This window comes from Loxodonta africana, chromosome 21 (genome assembly GCF_030014295.1).
Source record: "Loxodonta africana isolate mLoxAfr1 chromosome 21, mLoxAfr1.hap2, whole genome shotgun sequence".
Taxonomy (NCBI): Eukaryota; Metazoa; Chordata; class Mammalia; order Proboscidea; family Elephantidae; genus Loxodonta; species Loxodonta africana.
This window is the reverse complement of record NC_087362.1, coordinates 58986248-59007563: the sequence shown is the minus strand read 5'-3', so window position 1 is coordinate 59007563 and position 21316 is coordinate 58986248. Positions and strand designations below refer to the sequence as shown.

General features: G+C 50.8%; 1 protein-coding gene across 1 annotated transcript in view; it reads right to left on the bottom strand.

Annotated features, from left to right (window-relative positions):
- Positions 1-17640, bottom strand: part of CNGB1 (cyclic nucleotide gated channel subunit beta 1) — a 61196-nt gene extending 43556 nt beyond the window's left edge. The window contains exons 1-11 of the mRNA XM_064273509.1: positions 17344-17640; positions 14724-14781; positions 14388-14452; positions 13509-13649; positions 13349-13391; positions 13058-13094; positions 11451-11526; positions 11108-11147; positions 10545-10704; positions 9512-9587; positions 7900-7936 (exon numbers count right to left, since the gene is read on the bottom strand). Coding sequence (XP_064129579.1) covers positions 7900-7936; positions 9512-9587; positions 10545-10704; positions 11108-11147; positions 11451-11526; positions 13058-13094; positions 13349-13391; positions 13509-13649; positions 14388-14452; positions 14724-14781; positions 17344-17640 — 1030 coding nt within the window. The remainder of the gene's footprint in view (positions 1-7899; positions 7937-9511; positions 9588-10544; positions 10705-11107; positions 11148-11450; positions 11527-13057; positions 13095-13348; positions 13392-13508; positions 13650-14387; positions 14453-14723; positions 14782-17343) is intronic.
- Positions 17641-21316: the final 3676 nt, after the last annotated feature.

The following is a 21316-nucleotide window of genomic DNA, read 5'->3' as shown; positions in this document are numbered from 1 at the left end:
GAGCCTTGGGGGCCCTCAGGCCGAGCATGACTTAGTAACTGTGACTTTAAGTGGAGGCTGGTCTCGAATTCTATGCTGTGACCCGTGATTATGGAGGTTATTGTTTGTAGTGCAGCACAATAATAACAATAAATAGCCACATTTACGGCACGCACACTACGTGCCAGCCCTGGTGCTAAGTGGCTTATGTGGATTAACTTGACCAACCCTCAGATCAGTCTTTTGAGGTGGGAACAATGATTATCCTCATTTTGTTTTCCTTCTTTCCCATTTTATAGATGAGCAACCTGAGACACAGGTTAGGGGATGCTTTCTTTAATGGGATGCTTCCCATGGGCCAGGCACTGGGTCATCTGTCTTCTTAGAGTCACCTCCCTCTACCGTCCCCATGCTCCCAGGCAACAGATGTCATCCTCCTGTCACAGAGGGAGCCCCTGCTCTCCGAGGAAGACCCCAATGCATCCTGACCTAGCCCTTTCCACGGCCAATCCTGGCTGCCTCTGGCTCAGCGAATGGCCTACGGCTTGACCAGGGAGGTGCCTCCATGTGTGGCCCTGAATCCGGTAGTGGGACTGCTGTGTGTGGTGCTACATGTTGCTGTCCAGCAATGGTGCAGCATCTCCACCCCAAGCAGCCACTCGGGGTGCAAGTTCCTGCCTAGGCCTAGCAGGGGACACCCAGGGGGCAGAACATCCCCTTGCCCGTGAGCTCGTTAGCTTTGGCAGCAACCCCAGAGGGTGAGAACAGTGCTCTCCCATTTGATAGACCAGGAATCCAGCTCAGAGAGGTCAGGTTACTTGTCCAAGGCCACACAGGAAGCCGGAGGCAGCGCCAGGTCTCCTGATACCAAATAATGGCGTGCAATTCCAAATGACAAACGTGCCCTGTGAGCGCAGCACTGGCATTAGCGGCCACTGTGTAATGGATTAACCCAGCACTCAGTGTAAAGAGTTGAGGCTGCCCTTGCTTACGAGTCTTTTGTTTGCCTTAATCTTTTGTTTTTAGGCACTGTTTAGTAAGCAAGACTTTTACAAGAGTTGCCTCATTTCATCTTTGAGACAAGCCTGCAGGGTGGGCCCTACGTTGTCCCCACTTCCTGCCAGGCGGGATGGACAGGGAGCACAGACTCTGCCACACCCACCTGACCTGGCAGAGGAGCTGAGCACCTCTCCATGGGCATTCGGTCAAGTGCTCCGGGTTTTTCCAGCCCTCCCCCCGCCACCTCCTCTCTCCTACTGCCAGGTCACAGGTGGGACCACTGAGGCACTATAGGTGCTCAGGGTCTCATGGAAACTGCTGTTCCACCTGGAATGTTAATTGTGCCCCTGGAGCCCCTCACAGGCACACTACTTTTTGACCAGCATCTTCTCTGCCAACCTAGGATGTCCCTCAGGCCATCGAATGGGGTCCTGACCCCGGCAGGGAAGGCCAGCTACTGGTCTGGGGAAGGAGCCCTGTTTCCAGGATCTGCAAACAAGACGCCCCAGGGCACAGATGTGAGGCCAAGGCCTCTTCCCAAAAAACCGACCAAACCCATTGCCATGGAGTTGATTCAGACTTAGGGTGATTCCATGCGCTATAGAGTAGAACTGCCCCATAGGGTTTCCAAGGCTGTGATCTTTATGGAAACAGACTGCCACATCTTTCTCCCATGGAGCAGCTGAAACACCAAGCTTTTGGTTAGCAGCCAAGCCCTTAACCACTGCACCACCAGGGCTCCTCAAACTGGCAGTAAAAAAAAAAGGGGGGGGGAGGGCAATTCTGGGGTGGGAACAAAGTGAGCAAATGCCTGGAGGTAGGAGAGGGAGGGCATGTGGAAGAGTGGTCCTTGATGCTAAAGACAAAGCAGCTCCTGATTTTAGGGGACTAGGCTGTAGGCCCACCACTCGTCTGTCAGTTTGTTGTATTGTGGTGGCTTGCATGTTGCTGTGATGCTAGAAGCTATGCCACTGGTATTTCAAATACCAGCAGGGTCACCCATGGTAGACAGTTTCAGCAGAGCTTCCATACTAAGGCAGACTAGGAAGAAGGACCTGGCAGCCTATTTCTGAAAAGAATTAGCCAGTGAAAGACTTATGAATAGCAGCGGCACATTGTCTGATACAGTGTCGGAAGATGAGCCCCTCTGGTTGGAAGGCACTCAAAACACGACAAGGGAAGAGCTGCCTCCTCAAAGTAGAGTCGATCTGAATGATATGGATGGAGTCAAGCTTTCAGGACCTTCATTTGCTGATGTGGCATGACTCAAAATGAGAAGAAACAGCTGCAAGCATCTATTAATAATTGGAACACGGAATGTACAAAGCATGAATCTAAGAAAATTAGAAGTCGTCAAAAATGAAAGATTGATTTTCTAGGCCTTAGTGAGCTGAAATGGACTGATGTTGGCCATTTTCAATCAGACAATCATACGGTCTACCATGCTGGGAATGACAAATTGAAGAGGAATGGCATTGTATTCATCATCAAAAAGAAGATTTCAAGATCTATCCTGAAGTACAACGCTGTCAGTAATAGGATAATATCTGTAGGCCTACAAGTAAGGCCAGTTAATATGACTATTATTCAAATTTACACATCAACCACTAATGCCAAAGATAGAGAAATTGAAGATTTTTACCATCTTCTACTGTCTGAAATTGATCAAACATGCAGTCAAGATGCATTGATAATTACTGGTGATTAGAATGCAAAAGTTGGAAACAAAGAAGAGGGGTTGGTACTGGAAAATATGGCCTTTGTGATAGAAACGAAGGCAGAAATTGCATGACAGAATTTTGCAAGACCAACAACTTATTAATTGCAAATACCTTTTTTCAACAACATAAACGGCGCCTATACACGTGGACCTCGCCAGATGGAATACACAAGAATCAAATCGACTACATCTGTGGAAAGAGACGATGGAGAAGCTCAGTATCATCAGTCAAAGCAAGGCCAAGGGCTGACTTTGGAGCAGACAATCAATTGCTTATATGCAAGTTCAAGTTGAAGCTGAAGAAAATTAAAATAAACCCAAGAGAATCAAAATATGACCTTGAATGTATCCTACCTGGATTTAGAAACCATCTCAAGAATAGATTTGACACACTGAACACTAATGACTGAAGGCCAGACAAGTTGTGGGAAGATATCAAGGATATCATACATGAAGAAAGCAAAGGTCATTAAAAAGACAGGAAAAAAATAGAAGACCAAAATGAATGTCAGAAGAGATTCTGAAACTTGCTCTTAAATGTAGAGGAGCTAAAGCAAATGGAAGAAATGATGAAGTAAAAGAGCTGAACAGAAGATTTCAAAGGGTGGCTCGAGAAGACAAAGTAAAGTATTATAACGACATGTGCAAAGACCCGGAGTTAGAAAACTAAAAGGGAAGAACACATTCGGCATTTCTCAAGCTGAAAGAACTGAAGAAAAAATCCAAGCCTCGAGTTGCAATATCAAAGGATTCAATGGGCAAAATATTGAACGAAGCAGGAAGCATCAAAAGAAAATGGAAGAAATATACAAAGTCACTGGACCAAAAAAGAATTTGTCGACTTTCAACCATTTCAGGGGGTAGCGTATGATCAAGAACGGATGGTGGTGAAGAAAGAAGTCCAAGCTGCACTGAAGGCATTTTTGGTGAAAAACAAGGCTCCAGGAATTGATGGAATACCAGATGAGATGTTTCAACAAACAGATGCAGGGCTGGAGGTGCTTACTTTTCTATGCCAGGAAATTTGGAAGATAGCTACCTGGCAACTGACTGGAAGAGATCCAGACTTGTGCCCATTCCAGAGACAGATGATACAACAGAATGAGGAAATTATTGAACAATATCATTAATGTCACATGAAAGTAGAATTTTGCTGAAGATCATTCAAAAGTGGTTGCAACAGTAAATTGACAGTGAAGTGCCAGAAATTCAAACCGGATTCAGAAGAGGACATGGAACCAGGGATATCATTGCCGATGTCAGATGGATCTTGGCTGAAAGCAGAGAATGCCAGAAAGATGTTTACCTGTGTTTTATTGACTATGCAAAGGCATTTGACTGTGTGGATCATAACAAATTATGGATAACATTGTGGAGCATGGGAATTCCGGAACACTTAATTGTGCTCATGAGGAACCTGTACACAGACCAACAGGCAGTTGTTCAGATAGAACAAGGGGATACTGTGTGGTTTAAAATCAGGAAAGGTGTGTGTCAGGGTTGTATCCTTTCACCATACTTATCCAATCTATATGCTGAGCAAATAATCTGAGATGCTGGACTATATGAAGAAGAACATGGCATCAGAATTGGAGGAAGATTCATTAACAACCTGTGATATGCAGATGACACAACATTGCTTGCTGAAAGTGAAGAGGACTTGAAGCACATACTGATGAAAATCAAAGACCACAGCCTCCAGTATGGCGTACACTCAACATACAACAACTGGACCAGTGAGCAACATCATGATAAACGGAGAAAAGATTGAAGTTGTCAAGGGTTTCATTTTACTTGGATCCACAATCAACAGCCATGGAAGCAGCAGTCAAGAAATCAAACAGTGCGTTGCATTGGGCAAATCTGCTGCAAACGACTCTTTAAGGTGTTGAAAATCAAAGACGTCGCCTTGAAGACTAAGGTGCTCCTCACCCAAGCCATGATGTTCTCAATCACCTTACGTGCATGCAAAAGCTGGACAATGAATAAGAAAGACCGAAGAATTGACTCCTTTGAATTGTGGTGTTGGCCAAGAATATCGAATGTATGAGTCGGAATCAACTCGATGGCAATGGGTTTGTTTTGTTTTGTTTTTTTATGGACTGCCAAAAGAAAGAACAAATCGGTCTCAGAAGAAGTACAGCCAGAATAGTCCTTAGAAGTGAGAATGACGAGACTCTGTCTTCTGTATTTTGGACATGTTATTAGAAAGGACCAGTCCCCTGGAGAAGGACGTCATCCTTGGTAAAGCAGAGGGTCATCAAAAGAGAGGAAGACCCTCAACAAGATGGATTGACACAGTGGCTGCAAAGATGGGCTCAAGCATAGCAATGATTGGCAGATGGTGTAGGACTGTCAGTGTTTCGTTCTGTTGTACATGGGGTCACTATAAGCCAGAATTGCCTCAATGTCACCTAACAGCAACAAAGGCTGTAGGCAATAGGAAGCTGTTGAAGGTAGTAGAGCAGAGGAGTAACTGGACAAAGATTACTCTGGGGCTGAACAAACACTGGAGGTGGGGAAAGTCCTCCTGGCAACTTCTTGTATGACCTCAGGGTCCCCAGATCCAGGCCTGGGATATGACACCCCATCCCTCTGCCTCTCCCTGGCCCTGCACCCATCTCCTGCCCCCTGGGCCCCAAACACTGTTCTCTCGCTAACTTCATGTTTTTCAAAGTGTGGTCCCAGCCTCCCACCCCCATCATCAGAATCACCTAGGGGAGGGAGTGCTTCTCAAAAATGCAGATTCCCAGACTCTCCATACTCTTCAAATCAGAACTGACCCTACGGGCAATGGGTAAGCAATAATATCATGGCATCGCAGGTTTGATATGTTAATTTATGCTTTTTTAATGTCAATTTAAGTGTTAAAACCGTTTGTCACTGTCCACTGGTGTTCTGACCCTGAGGGTAAGCATGTGGCCAGGCCCAAGGAGAAGCTCTTCTAGGGAAATGCTGTCGGAGGAGTACTGGCTGTGCCAGACCTGTGCTAGGCTCAGTGTGTAGAGTCCTCCTCGGGGCTTTTCCACAGCCCTCCAGCGGAGAAGTCCCCCTCCCGTCTAGCCTAAATCTCACGCCTTTCCTCCTGCTGATGGAAAGTGGCTGGTCTTGGTCCTTCATACCCACCAGGCTCCCTAGAGGAGGCTCTGGGGCTGGTGTAGGTGACTCTGGCCCCTCACCCCTGCCGGGGGGCATCTGGAGGGGCAGGGGTGGCCTATTCAAGTAGGGTGGGGGGTTGGCCAGCCACCTCGCCTCCCCCTCCCATGCAGGTCTTCTCTTCTGAGCACCCTTCTTTCCTTCCATCCATCCGTTTGTCCATCCACGCTCTCCCAGGCTCCCTTCTCCCTTGTTTCAGAGGCCTCCAGCTGCCACCTCCCCTGAAACAAAAGGAGAAGACAGACACATGGGCCTCTGGATGGACAGACGGAGGGAATGAATGGATGAGGGGGTGAATGAATGAATGCTGGGGGAGTTGGCAGAGAGCAGGAAGAAGAGGGAGACTCACCCCCAGCCCCTCAGCGTCACCCCGATCCCTGGCTCCTGTACTGCATCTGCCCCCACACTGCCCCAGCGCCCAGCCATGGCCCCCTCACTCCAGGAGCTGCGGGGGGGGCCCTGTGCGTGCTGGCTGAGATCCTGCCTCCTTCCAGAGGTGCAAGGAGGAAGATGGGGGATGACACCCCATCCTCGGTGTTCTCCGTGGCCTCTGGAGGGTCTCTTTGTGGTAACAGCCTCTCTAGTCTTTGCCTGCCTGAGCAACTGCTGCCAGGTCAGTGGGCTCTAGTCGCTGTCCTGTCCACCGAGAACTTGCCCTGTCAACTTGGACAAGCCTCAGGCTCTGCCCCCTGCCAGCCCCAACAGCAGAGGAAGTGGCTGCCCTGCACTGTCCCAGGGTGACCCTGAGTACCATGGGCGCCATGAGAGACAGCGTGCCCTGCTCTGAAGGCCAGCACACTGGCCACACCAGGTAGCACCCTCCTCCTCATGCTGTCATTATGATCACTATGGACCCCATCATCTCCCACGCTGCCTCCGACAGACTCGAGCTCCAGAGGCTGTCTGTCCATGCTCCAGGCCACAGTGGGTGACCCCAGCCCCAGAGTTCACTGTGACCAACATAGGCCTAATGAGGTTCATAGCCTTGCAGACATGGTAGTGAGCAGCCCTGGAACACTGAGGCCCACGGTCTAAGGAGCCTGTGTCCTGGCTGGAACAGGGTACGCCACCGCCCACAGGCCTGACTCCTATTTGCTCACTACAGAACCCATCACAGGGTTGGCAAAGAGTAAACCAGGTGCAGATGAATGGACTCCAACTCACAGTGACCCCACGTGAGTCAGAGCAGAACTATGCACCGTAGGGTTTCCAATGGCTGCCTTTTCAGTAGTAGATTGCCAGACCTTTCTTCCTAGGCACCTGTAGGTAGATTCAAACCTCCAATCTTTTAGTTAGCAGTCGAGCATACGTTAACAATTTACACCACCCAGACCCTCCATAATTATTTGTTGATGACTGAACAAATGAATAAATGAATATCCTGTCTACTGTATGCCTTTCTGGAGGCCTGAAATGAAGGAAGAGCTGATTCTGCTCCCCCTCCACCCAGCCATGACCCCTGTACTCCAGGAGCTATCCCATCCTCCTAGTTCCAACCTCACTCCTGATGCGAGACTGGGACGAAAGGCAGCACATACTTCTTCAACACAGCTGCAGTGATGGGCAGGCTGTCCCAGCCCAAGGGGGCTGGAATCTCAGGGGCCTGGCTCCTCCAGGGAGGCCCCACCCCTCTCTCCTCTGCCCATCCACCAGGGACCCTGCTTAGCAAACCCACTTATCCAGCTGCCAAGCGGAAGGTGGGAGCTCTTTCTGGGTGTTCCAGCAGGCAGGGGGCCCACCAAGTTGGCCTCAGGACTGTTTCTCTTGCTAGAAACTGGAAGCACTAGGCCCCCCATAGTGTCTCTCCCCAGCGTCCAGGAAGGGCCTCCACCAGCCACCGGGCTCTGGCAGCTGGGATGGTTGACCAGAGGCCAGGCTGTCGAGAGTAGGGCTCTCTCAGCTCCACGTCAGGGGTCCCCACTGGGCCCCCTAAGTGAGTCCAGGCCCAGCCAAGGATAGCCCCACTGGTCATACCCACTCAGACCAGAGGACACCAGACAACCCACCCTGAGATACACACAAGGACCCACTAGTGCATCACTTACTGGTCTGCACGTCACATGTCACAGGGGAGTCAGGCTCCTGGATGGGGAGAAAAGGAAAAGGAAGACAAAAACCCCTGCCACAGCTTCATCACCAGCCTCAGCCACCCTCACCCATCCCCCCGCCCCCGCCCCATACACCAGGGGCCAGAGGGCTTCCCTAGCCCCCTCCTGGGATGCCCTGCGAGGTCCTGTTGCATCAGGTTGGGCTCTTCTCTGCCTCAGCTCTCCTGCCGCAGGGGTCCCCTCTGCTCCAGCCACCTTTGCTTAGCTGGGCCCTGCCTGGGAGCCCCTCCCCTCTGCTCCCCAGGTATGAAAGGCCTCCTCCCTTCCCTCACTGGGGGCTTGCTCCTCCACAAAGGCGCCCCTTCAGCACCACGCTCTCCCCACCCCACTTTTGTTCTCCACGGCCCTCCTTCCCCCATTGACTGAGTGTTCCTGCCACCAGGCCTCCACCTCTTCTTGGAAGATTCTGAACTGCTCTCCCTCTGCCACTTGGAGAGGACGCATGAACAGGAGTCTGAGGGCTCAGCCTGCAGGAAGGGGCTCCTGAAGCCCCTGCCCTCCTCCCATTGCAACCCCCGCCCCGCACTTCATGCTGGCCCAGCCCTGGAAGAGGGGCAAGTGGCCCACCTGTCTGGGCCTCAGCTGTCTCACAAAAGGGGGAGGAGGGTCCTGCTGTGCCCAGAGCCAATGAGGGGATTGATGGCGAGGGAGTGGGGGGACTTTGAGAGCCTGAGTCTTAGCCAGGTGAGGAAAGAGGGGTGGCCTCAGAGAGTCACAGCATGGGCACCTGCAAAAAGGAGCCAGGCCGGGGCTTACATGACCCAGAAGACAAGATCCTCCTCTCTCCTGTTCCTGGATATCTTCATTCCTTTCCTGCATTCTCACAACCCTGGGCCCATTACTCAGGTGGAAAAATTGAGGTCCCCAGAGGGCCAGGGCCAGGACAAGGTGACATAGCCAGAGCTAAAACCCAAGCCTCTCATCTCCCAGCTACAGCTCCAGGTACATCTGTGAAGAAGCCCAACTGTCCCCAAGGGGAGAATGGTCAGGCCCCAGGACCCAGTGTCAGAGCCCTGGGTTCCCAGGAGGGCACACAGGCACCGCTAGCTTCCTGGGAGCTCCACTCCTTTCCAGAACATTCCAGGTGCTCTTGCCTCTGGATTTTCTACATGCTGATCTCTGCCTAAAAGGCCCTTCCTACACCATGCCCTTCGCTTTCACCCTCCTCCTTCCTACCCCTCCTTCAGGTCTCAGATTGGAGGCTACCTCCACTGGAAAGCCTTCCTTGATGCCCCTGGAGGCTTCTTCTCTAAGCTCCATATCCTCTCCAACCTCCCCCATCGAAGCAGGGGGACAGGGCAGGGCCAGCCCACCTGAGCCCTATGCTCAGAGAGCATGTGTGCCTCAGAGAGCATGTGTGGAATGAATGCCTGAGGAGCAGACAGGAGGCTAGGTGGGCTGGGCTCCCGCTGGCAGGCTCCCTTCCTGCTGTGCACCACCCCCACCCCCAGGGTCACAGGGTGACCATCCCTCCTCCCCTGCACTCCCAAGGCCCTTCCCACCACCACCACCACATCGCAGCCCCCCAGCTCCCCAGCCCCACACTGACCTGTTCCCTGGCCTTCCCATGGATCACCGGCTGCGGCAGGGCCTTTTCCAGCCTGTGCAGGAGCCACGCCACCAACCTGCGGTGGGAGAGAGAGGAAGCTGAGGCCAGAGGCATCCCTCCCAAGGCCAACAGCAAGCTGGTCAGAGGCAGACAAGAACCCACGTCTCCAGCCTCAAAGACCAGCACCACCGCTACCAGGCAAGCCTCTGACTGCTGCTCAGACCCAGCCAAAGGCTCAGGTTCCCCTCTCACTGTGGGGAATACCTATCCGAATTGTGGAATCTCTGGGTGGTGCAAACCGTTAATGCCCTTGGCTGCTAACTGAAAGGTTGGAAGTTTGAGCCCACTTAGAAGCACTTCAGAAGAAAGGCCTGGCAATCTACTTGCAAAAATCAGCCAATGAAAACCTTAGGGAGTGCAGTTCTACTGTGACACAAAGGGGGTCACCATGAGTCGGAACTGACTTGCCAGCAACTGGTTTTCATTCCAACTGTAAATGTTAGTATCCTTTGGCTCTACAACTCCATTTCTGGCCATTCATCCTACAGGTTTACTTGTACATGAGCCAAATGGTGCGTGTAAAAGCTTATCGATCGCAGCAAAGGAGTGAAAACAAACCTAAATGTCCACCAAATGGTTAAATCAAAGCTGATCCATCCATATGATAGAGTATCATGCAGCTACTGGAAGAATGAAGTAGATCTATACGTGTGAAATGGAACCATCTCTAAGATATATTTTTAAGTGCAGAAAGCAAGATGCAGGACAGTACCTATAGCTTGCTACCGTCCAGTATGTGTTTAAAGGGAAATACATGCTCGTATGTGTAATTTTGTTTATGTGTACAGAGAACCAGCAAAGGACAAGAGGCTGCTAACGAGGTTGCCCTGGGGATCGGCCCTATAAAGCTGCTGGAATTTTCCCCAGGTGCATGTGTTACTTCTGTAATTTAAAAACTTCTGTGAAGGTTGGGTGTTGTCTGGGGCAGCCCGCATCCTGCTCCCTGTGGAGGCGTGGCATTCAGGTGACTCACCTGGCAGGGTCCCCGGGTGGCGGCAGGGAGGAGGCCTGGAAGCTGGGCAGAGGCTCTGGAGTCGGCTCCTCCTGCGGTTCCTGGGGGCTGGGGGTGGGAGGGGAGGGGCTCTCCGGGGCCTGCAGCACAGGCTCTGTTTCCAAGGGGGCTCCTGGAGGCTCTATGGTAGCAGGGAGAGCAGGAGGTGATCAATTCCACAGCTTGGTTTCACGCAGCCCCTCAAGGGCATGGGGACTAGATCTGAGGCGCCAACACAGTTAAGTAGGGAGCACCTTGGAACCAACCCCAACCACCCCCATCATCAGACAGATGTGGAAACTGAGGCCCAGGGAGGGGAGAGTTTCACAAGTCTGTCCCAGGTCTCTGGTTTCCCAGCCTGAGCTGGGAATGGGGTTCCAGTGTCCCCCCAACAACCTGCCCTTGGGAAGACCCAAATGTTTCCCTAGCCTGGGTAAGGGCTGAGGTCTGTCTGTCCTGCCCAGACTCCCCCAGACTCCAGTTTCTCCCCCAGCCCAGCCCAGGACCCTCCCAGGCAGCCCCTTCCCAGGCTCCCCTCCCTGTACCTAGATCCAAGGCAGCATCTGCAGGCTCGTCTCTCCAGCTCTGGATCATAAACAGGAGTCAGGCCACGGATCAAAGCAAGCCCTGTGCTCTCCCTCCCCTGGACAGCTCAGCCCTGGCCAGGACAGGTGGCAGGGGGCTCTATCCCTCCATGACCCCCCACCCCAAAGTCATTTCTCCCCAGACAGACAGACCTTAGCCCTCAAGGCCCCTCCAAGGAGGAACACACCCCACTCTGTGAGTCCTGGAATTGCAGATAGCCTCCCAGGGTAGGCAGGTCCTTCCTGGGGCCCCAGAAAACCCTCCCAGTGGTCAGCTGCCTGCTCCCTCTTCTCCCCAACTCACCTCGGAGGTTTTTGGGGGCTGAGGCAGCACTTTCTCCAGATTCTGCTCGAACCACCTAAGCAGCCAGGACCCAGGCCTGTGGAGGGGCTAGGGGTCAGCCGAGTGACCTGGAGGAGTGGGCCCACACCCCTGGAGCCCAGGCCTAGAGCAGCCCTTCCTCACCCCTGGCTTCCATTCTGCCCAGTGGGGCCTGGGAGTGAATGCCCTCTAATGCCCCAAGGTGATGGGGGAGCTTCGGCCGCTCTCAAATTCTGACCCAGGGCTTGGCCAGGCTCTGGAACCAGCCACAGCCTCCTGGGGCAGCAGGTTGGGTGGGGGCTGCTTGGGAACCTGAGTGCAGCACAGAGGCTTCTTGCGACAGGGACAGAGAGGAACGGTTTCAAGAGCATGAGACCAGGCAGTCACACAAGACCCCACGCTTGGAAGGGGACCTGGCTTTCCATACTGCTCTGCTATTAAAGTCTTGAAATCTTTCACAACTTTTTAACATGGTGCCTGAGCTCCACAAATTAGTAGCTGGTCTTGGGAATACATGGTGGGTCCCTGACCCTTCTGCCCTCCAGGGAGCCCCACTCTCTTCAGTGAAGCTCCTCTCTTGGGTCTGGCTCAAAAGAAAGCCGGCAAGTCCTCTGGGTGCCCTCATCCTAAACTGTTTGATGGCCCCAAGTGTCAGCCGAGCGGCCATGGGGACCCCGGACTGGACAGCCTCCAGGAAGCAAAAGAAATAGAGAGTGAGCTGGAGGAATGAATGAATGTGGATTGTGTATATTCATCCATGCATGCATTTGCTCATCCCACGTGTGCTGAGCCCCCACTCTATGGCAGGCACTGCACTGGGCATCAGGCATTCAACAGTGGCCAAGTCAAAAGCCCCTGCCCTCAACGACCCAGCAGTCTGGTGAATGAATGAATGAAGACAAGTGCATGACCCTGGACTTCCAGTGAAGATCGCAAACAGAGCCTTAGGGCTTGTGTTCTGGAAAGTTTTCAATTAGTTGGCAATGTGTAAAAATTGAGGATTCTACATAAAAACCTATATTTCTAACTTCTCTTGAAAAACTGGAGGATCTGGCCACCCTGGGCTGACCCTTCTGCAGGCCCCCCCCCCGCCCTGTGGCAGGGCACACGCTCCCCAGTTTGCCACAGTCCCCACCCTGCCTGCCACCCTCACTGGCCAGGCAGCATCCCCCTCCACCAGCTCTAAAAGTCAGAAGTTGTCGCCAACTGTGAGGCCAACACAAGTACCTTGTGCCCCCCACAGTGGTCCGGGACCTGCCTCAGGACTCCACACAGAGCCCACCTCCATGAAACCCCTCTGCGAGGTGCTCATCCATGTCTTTTCTCATTCTGGGAGATCTGCCACCAGGATCTCCCAGAAGTCAGCACAACAAACCATAGGCAGGAAAGAGCCCATCATCCCCATTTCACGGATGAGAAAAATGAGGTCCAGAATACTCCAGATGCATGTCCAAGGCTACACTGAGTTGGCAGAAGACTCTGCTCCTAAACCCAAAACCCTCGGCCCTGGGCACGTTCCTCTTCCTACCACACGCGCTACAGACAAGGCTTGGGGACTCGCAAACCAGTGCTTAGTGATGGAGACTCACCCTGTGTCTTGGGCCCTGGGGGCCTCACTGGGTTCATCTGCATACCCTGTGGAGTCAGAAAATTAAGGTGGTCAGCAGCAGGAAGCCTGCCAGAGCACCCCCACCCCACCCTACCCCACCCAATCTGCCTGGAGCAGGCAGCAAGAACGCAGCACAAACCCGGCTTCAAAGCCAGGCCCAGGCAGATAAGAAGCTCTGGCCCCTTTGGACCGCCCCCCCCCAGGGCTGGGTCCATCCCAACAGCACCCTCATCCCTCACCCCCGAAAAGCCATCCTGCCTCCTGGCCTTACCTGGGCCCCCAGTGCTGCAGTGCCCAAGCATCTGTGCTCCAGCCTGCGAGGACAGACAGACAGACAGACATGGGCCAAACCAGGGTCTCAAGCTCAGGCTGCGTGGGCTCCCGCCGGCCCCTCTCCCACCTGACCTTTCCTCAGCTCCCTGCCCCAGTACCTGAGCAGGGTCCTTCAAGCTAGCAGTGGCATTCTGGGCTGCCCCGCCACTGTAGACGGGCTGCGGGACGACTTTCTCCATCCCTTTCCTGAGCCAGGTCAGCACCCAGCTGCGGGGACTGCAGTGGACAGAGATACTTGCCTGCCTTGACCTCCCTTCACCCTCCCCTGACCCTCCCTGGTCCAAGTCCACAGCATCCTAAAGAACTGGGTTTGAACCCCAGACCACCTCCGCTGTCACCTTGGGCACGTCACCTCTCCCCTGAACCTTGTTGTGTCCCTCTCTGGAAAATGGGGGCATCAACCCATGAGGTCAGAGCTGCCTGGTGCCATTCCAAGCCCAGCCCACTCAGTGCATGATACAGAGCAGCTGAGTGCTCTCTGTAATCCCCTGCCACCCCGATCACAGCCCAGGGGCACTCTGCCCCGCTGTCCACACACCCTGTTCCCCAGGAGGGCTGAAGGCTTCTTGGGGGTGTTTCCCTTGTGGCTAAAGCTGATCAGCCTTAATCTGAGGGTCACAGACAAGACTAGCCCCAGCCTAAGACGTGCTTGGTTTTGACACGTACTGTGGTCTGACATGTTTGAGCCACCTGAGAGATGTCATGTAAAAACGTGGGTTTCTGGCTTGTTGGGAAAATCAGAAGCTTTGGCCTCACATCATACCTGTGTTTCACATAAGCCCTGAGAAGCTTCTGGAAGACCAGAAGACCTCCACCCTCTGCCTGAAGCTCCCTTTAGCCAATTCCCAGGGTGCTCCAGTGTCTTCAGCGGGTAATGACCACAGACCTGAGGGCAGTATGCTTCCCCCCTACCATGGATCCTCAGTAGGTTAGGGCTGGAACTGAGCTGAGGAAAGGGCTGTGCTGTACCTGTTCACTTCTGGAACCACAGCGACCTGGGCTTGGAGGGAAGTGGGCAGGTTAAGGGCGGCCTCCTGGGTCTCTGGAAAAGAATCCCTTATACCTTAGGTCTGGGGCCTCAGAGAGAGCCGGATTCTACCCTGCTGGGGAGGTTAAGTCAGAGGCAGGGGAGAAGAGGAGAATTCCAAGTGGGCCCAAAGGCCAGGTTCCAGCTCAGTTCAGTCCCAGGAGCCCACCCTTAGCTTCTCTGAGCCTCAGTTTTCTTATCTGTGAAATGGGCCTGAGAGCTGCTGGGAGGCTCTGAGGGGAGAACACAGCCCCCTGCCCTGCCAGCCTGGGCTTCCAGCACTCACCCTCAGGGCTTGGGCCGGCTGTGGCCACTTCCTCCTCCTTGAATGGCTCCTCGGGTGGCTGGAGGGTTCAAACAGGACCATGTAAGCCCTCAGTAAGACCTCTTGGTTCAGGCAGGGATAGCCCCTGACTTACTCAGGAGGGATTCCCACCACCACCACCCCCCACCTCCCACCCCCAGAAACACACAGCTCTATTCTCACACTCAGTTGTCTTTGTAAATCCTGGTGGCCTCGCCTTCAAACTGGGACACTCCCTACCTCCCAGTCCCAGGGTCCCTCATCCAGGGCTAATGCCCTCCCCCTCCCAAGGTGCCCCCCATGCCCCACCCAGGCGGCCCCTTAGCCTTTCAGACCTATCACATTTCCAGGGAGCTTCAGTGGCCTTCTGGAAGGGGGGAAGAACAGTTGGGGAGAGTTTTGAAGACTTAGGCAAACTGAGGGGAAGAGGGAACCAGGTGTCTCCTTTGCCTCCTGGGCCAAGCCTTTCACTCCCTTCTAGTAGCCAGGAGGAGTTCGGCCTCTACCAGCTGCCCCTCTCTGCAGTTACACTTGCTGCTACTGGGTGCACATATGTACATATACACACTCACATACACGCACATATACAGACAAGCATACACATGCGTATGTGCACAGACACAAATCTGGGCATACTCACTCTAACCTACATTTACATGCCTGCACAGGAACACAAACACGAGCATATACACGCATACACATGCATATACACACAGACACACAAACCTGTGCCTATATATCCATGTATACATGTACAGGCAGAAAAATATGTGTGTGCACACATATACACATGCACAGACACAAATACATGTACACATACATTACACACACATGTGCATACAGGCCCCAACACATATACATGTGCACACAGGCATGGGCAAGCATGTGTGTGTGTATATATATACACACACATGCATACATGCAAAGATGCACACACATGTATATACCTGCATGCACACATAGAAACACAAGCAATTGCATATGCACACACATACACACCTGTGCATATACACAGACACAGGACTATGTGTACACACATGCCTGCATTTATATGCACCATCACACATACATGTGCATATACACAAACACGTGCATACATGCACAGATACAGAATATGTGGATGTACATGCCTGCAGAGGCATGAAAATATGCACACACATGCACGTACACACAGACGTGTGAGTACACATGCATACATGTGAATACATTCACAGACTGAAATATACGCATATACACACACTTATGCACACTGGCACACTACACACAGCATGAAACCACAAACACATTCATGCATGTGCAGATACTTATAAATGTATGTGTGTACACACGTAGGTGCACCCACACATATACATGTGCACATGTGTAAGCCTGCACACCTAATCTGCATGCATACGCACACATACGCACGCAGACCTACCACCAAGGATATGAGGCACACAGATATACATGCACATGTGTGCCTGTGCAAACACAGACATATGTGCACAAGCCTTATACCTGAGCATTCCACCGTTTCCTAAACACAGCCTGCACCACCCCCATAATGGCCTTTCCTTAGCCAGGAATGCCTTCCTCCCATGTCTTCCAGTTAAAATTCTGCCCAGACCCCTGTGTCTAGGAAACACTTGTCCACCAGTGTCCAATCTCCAAAGTTTAGATGACTCTCTCCCTCCTCTGAGGCTTCCCTTATTCTCAGTCTTGCATGCCTATTTAGCGCCCCCAGGAGGGTACAGCTGAGGCCAATGTTGTAGCTCACCACATCCCCTCATCACCCTTGGTCTCCTGGTGGAATGAGCTGATTGGGTACTGTTTGCTGACTCCTAGAGGCAATCCCTTAGTCACCTTTATACACCCAGCACTAAGCATAGAGCCTGGCATCAATGAGGAACTAAATAAAAATCTGTGACTGAGCTGCTGAATTAGTTGTGATCAGGCTCCTGAATGAATGAGGCACAGAACTGGCAAGTTCTCATGCACCTGAAGGAAAGTTGTAAAGCAAAGCTGCTCAAAGTGTAGCCCATAGACCAGTGCCAGTCTTCAAGTGTTACTGGTCTACAATGACTAAGTCGAGTCATTGCTTCCTTCATGGAGAAAGCCTTCCTACAAAATAAACATCCATTGAACCAAGCAGTGTGCTTAGTTACATTAGTAGATTTACATTCTGGTGCAAGCTTCTAATCTCATCATAGACTGGTTACAAACAGTTCCTGAAGAGGCTACTTTGAGTGGCACTGTTCGAGACTCTAGAGGTCAGTAAACAGTGACCGGCTGGCCGGATCTGGCAAAACAGTTTTTTTGGAATATAGTCATGCTCATTCTTTACATATTTTCTAAGGCTGCTTTCACTCTACAATGACAGAGTTGAGTAATTAACGGGGACAGTATGGTCCATAAAGCCTAAAGTATTTATCTGGATTTTTACAGAGAAACAATTAGTCGTGGGCAAGTCTTGTCCACTCTCTGGGCCTGTTTTCTCATTTGCACAGCAAGGCCACTGGACCAGGAGACCTCTACGTTTCCTTCTGGCTCCAACAATTTCTCGGCAGTGGAAGGTCCACGGGGGGCAGGTGGCCCAAGATCCTCCTTGCCCTCTTCTTCTCACCAAGGGCTCATCCTGTAGTTCAGTCTCCTCAGGGGCCGTATCGGGCTCCAGCTCTGTCTCTGGTTCCAGTTCTGGCTCCGGCTCCGGCTCTGGCCCTGCCTGCTGCTCCGGCTCCGGCTCCGGCTCCGGCTCCGGCTCCGGCTCCGGCTCCGGCTCCGGCTCCGGCTCCGGCTCCGGCTCCGGCTCCGGCTCCGGCTCCGGCTCCGGCTCCGGCTCCGCCCCCTCCTCTTCCTCCATGTTGGTCTTCTGAGGGGTCACTGGAGGCTGAGGCAGCGCTTTCTGGACCCAGCTCAACATCCTGATACCTATAAAGGACAGAGTCCTTAGACCTCCCCAGAGTGCTCACAGCTGCTCCCACCATTTATGGCTGCTGGCTAAATGGTCGGCAGTTTGAATCCACCAGCCTCTCCTTGGAAACCCTATGGGGCAGTTCTACTCTATCCTATAGGGTCGCTATGAGTGGGAATCAACTCGACAGCAACGGTTTTTGTGTATGTGTGTATGTGTGTGTGGGTTATACATTTCCCTTTTCTCTCATCTTTAGAAAGACTTTTGCAATTATACCTCCAAGTAGGTACCCTATAGAAATACTCAAGCTCATACGCATATATGTATAAACAGGTTGGTTTCAAAAGTGTTATAGCAAAAAGTAAAAGATACCCAAATATCCACCAAAGCGGACTGCTTATTGGAAAGTACCTAAATGTTCACCTGTAAGAAGGGCACGTATTAAATAAATTTCAATACATTCATATAATGGAATATTACGGAGCTGTTAAGAAAGAAGCAAATGCTTTTGAACTAACGTGGGAAGATATACATGCTCTGGAAGCAAGTCATGAGCAAATCAGTTAAACAGTCTGTGCCTCAGTGTGCTTGTCTATAAAATGGGAATATTAATAATACCTACTATCATGGGGTGATTGTGAGGATCAAATGAACTGAGAAGTGCAATGTACTCAGAACAGTGAGTGGCACACGCTGAGGGCTTAATAAATGGCTATGACTATCATGTGGTATCAAGTGAAAGGACTACATAATTTTGGAACATCCTGTGCAGCACAATCTCATTATAAATGAGTACATACATATACACTATGAGTGGAGCCCTGGTGGCGTAGTGGCTAACAGCCTGACTGCTAATCAGAAGGTCTGCCGTTCAAATACACCAGCAGCTCCTTGGAAACTCTACGGGGCAGTTCTACTCTGTCTCATAGGGTCGCTACGAGTCGGAATCGATTCGACGGCACACAACTACGAACAACACTACGACCAGCATATGGTTGGATAATTTGTTTTGTTTAATTTAAGAAAATAAGCCTATTTCCATGTTTTGTTTTTTTTTTTTAAGATAAAATGGGGGCCTTAGTGGCAAAGTGGTTAAGCATTTGGCTGCTAACCAAAAGGTTGGCAGTTCAAATCCACCATCTGCTCCTTGGAAACCTTATGGGGCTGTTCTACTCTGTTCTATAAAGTTGACTATGAGTCAGAATTGATTCGACGGCAGTGGGTTTTGTTTTTGGAAGATTGAAATGCCAGGCAAACCTCCTTTTCATGGTTCCCTATGATATTTCAGTCTTAGGGTAAATGGGTTCAGTTTTTGGTATCATTTATCTTCAGAAAACGGTGAGCCCCTGCCCTCATGATGGCCTGACCCAGGAGGCACCATGCAGGTCAATGTATCCAAACTCCCAAGCCCTGGAAGGGCCCTTCTCAGGCCATGTCCAGCAGAGATGGCCCCCATTGCTTCCTCAACCATGGCAGCCAAAGAGCTGACAGATTGTCTCTGTGCTTCCCTTCTGCCAGAGACCTTGGGCCCAGGCTAAAAAGAGCAGGTGCAGGGCTCAGTTCCTCACTGCTGCTCGCCATGCAGCGGGCCCTTCTGCTCACAGTTCTGTCCCTTCTCTGACCGCCATGACACTGCTTCTCCCATGAGAGACTGGGGTGGAGGACAGAGTTCTGCGTGGATAGTCTGATCCCTGGATCAACCCCCCAAAAAATGATTTGGGGCCAGACATAACCTATCTCGGCTTTCAATTCCCTGTCGTTGTTGTTGTTAGGCACCCTTGAGTTAGTTTCAACTCATAGCAACTCAATGCACAACAGAATGTACAACAGAATGAAACACTACCTGGACCCCCGCCATCCTCATAATCATTGTTATGCTTGAGCCCATTGTTGCAGCCAGTGTGTCACTTCATCGCATTGAGGGCCATCATCTCTTTCACTGACCTTCTGCTCTTCCAAGCATGATATTCTTCTCCGGGGACTGGTCCCTCCTGATAACGTGTCCAAAATATGTGAGATGAAGTCTCGCCATCCTTGCCTCTAAGGAGCATTCTGGCTGTTCTTCTTCCAAGACAGATTCGTTTGTTCTTTTGGCAGTCCTTGTATACTCAATATTCTTTGACAACACCATAACTCAAAGGTGTCAAATCTTCAATCTTCCTTATTCATTGTCCAGTTCCCACATGCATATGAAGCGATTGAAAACACTATGGTGTGGCTCTGGAGCACCTTAGTCTTCAAGGTGACATCTTTGCTTTTTCACATTTTAATTCAAGGTGTCTTTTGATTTCTTGACTGCTGCTTCCATGGGTGTTGATTGTGGATTCAAGTAAAATGAAATCCTTGACAACTTCTATCTCTTCTCTATTTATCATCATGTTGCTTATTGGTTCAGTTGTGAGGATTTTTATTTTCTTTATGTTGAGGTGTTTGAGGTGTAATGCTGAAGGCTGTGGTCCTTGATCTTCATCAGTAAATGTTTCAAGTCCTCTTTACTTTCGGCAAGCAAGTTGGTGTCATCTGATATCACAGGTTGTTAATGACACTTCCTCCAGTCCTGTTGCTGTGTTCTTCTTCATATAGTCCAGCTTCTGGGATTATTTACTCAGCATACAGATTGAATAAGTGTGGTGAAAGGATACAACACTGACATACCCTCTTCCTGATTTTAAACCATGCAGTATCCCTTTGTTCTGTCCAAACGACGGCCTATTGGTTTGTGTACAGGTTCCCCATGAGCACAATTAAGTGTTCTGAAATTCCCATTCTTTGCAATGTTATTCGTAATTTGTTATGATCCACACAGTTGAATGCCTTCGCATAGTCAATAAAGCACAGGTAAGCATCTTTCTGGTATTCTCTACATTCAGCCAAGATCCATCTGACATCAGCAGTGATATCCCTCATTCCTAGTCTTCTGTATCTGGCTTGGATTTCTGGCAGTTGCCTGTTGATGTATTGCTGCAACCACTTTCAAATGATCTTCAGCAAAATTCTACTTGCGTGTGATATTAATGATATTGCTCGATGATTTCTGCATTCTGCTAGATCACCTTTCTTTAAAATAGGCTTAAATATGGATCTCTTCCAGTTAGTTGGCCAAGTAGCTGTCTTCCAAATTTCTTGACGTAGATGAGTGAGCACCTCCAGCATTGTATCCATTTGTTGAAACATTTCATTTGGTATTCCATCAATTCCTGGAGCTTTGTCTTTCGCCAATGTCTTCAGTGCAGCTTGGACTTCCTTCCTTCAGTCCCATCAGTTCTAGATCATATGCTACCTCCTGAAACTATTGAACTTTGACCAATTCTTTTTGGTACAGTGACTCTGTGTATTCCTCCATTTTGTTTTGATGCTTCCCTGCATCGTTCAATATTTCGCCCATACAATTCTTCAGTATTGCAACTCAAGTCTTGAATTTTTTCTTCAGTTCTTTCAGCTTGAGAAATGCTGAGCATGTTCTTCCCTTATGGTTTTCTAACTCCGATCTTTACACAGGTCATTATAATACTTTGTCTTCTCAAGCTGCCCTTTGAAATCTTCTGTTCAGCTTTCACTTCATCATTTCTTCTGTTTAATTTAGCTTCTCTACATTCAAGAGCAAGTTTCAGAGTCTCTTCTGACATTCATTTTGGTCTTTTCTTTCTTTACTGCTTTTTTAGTGACCTCTTGCTTTCTTCATGTA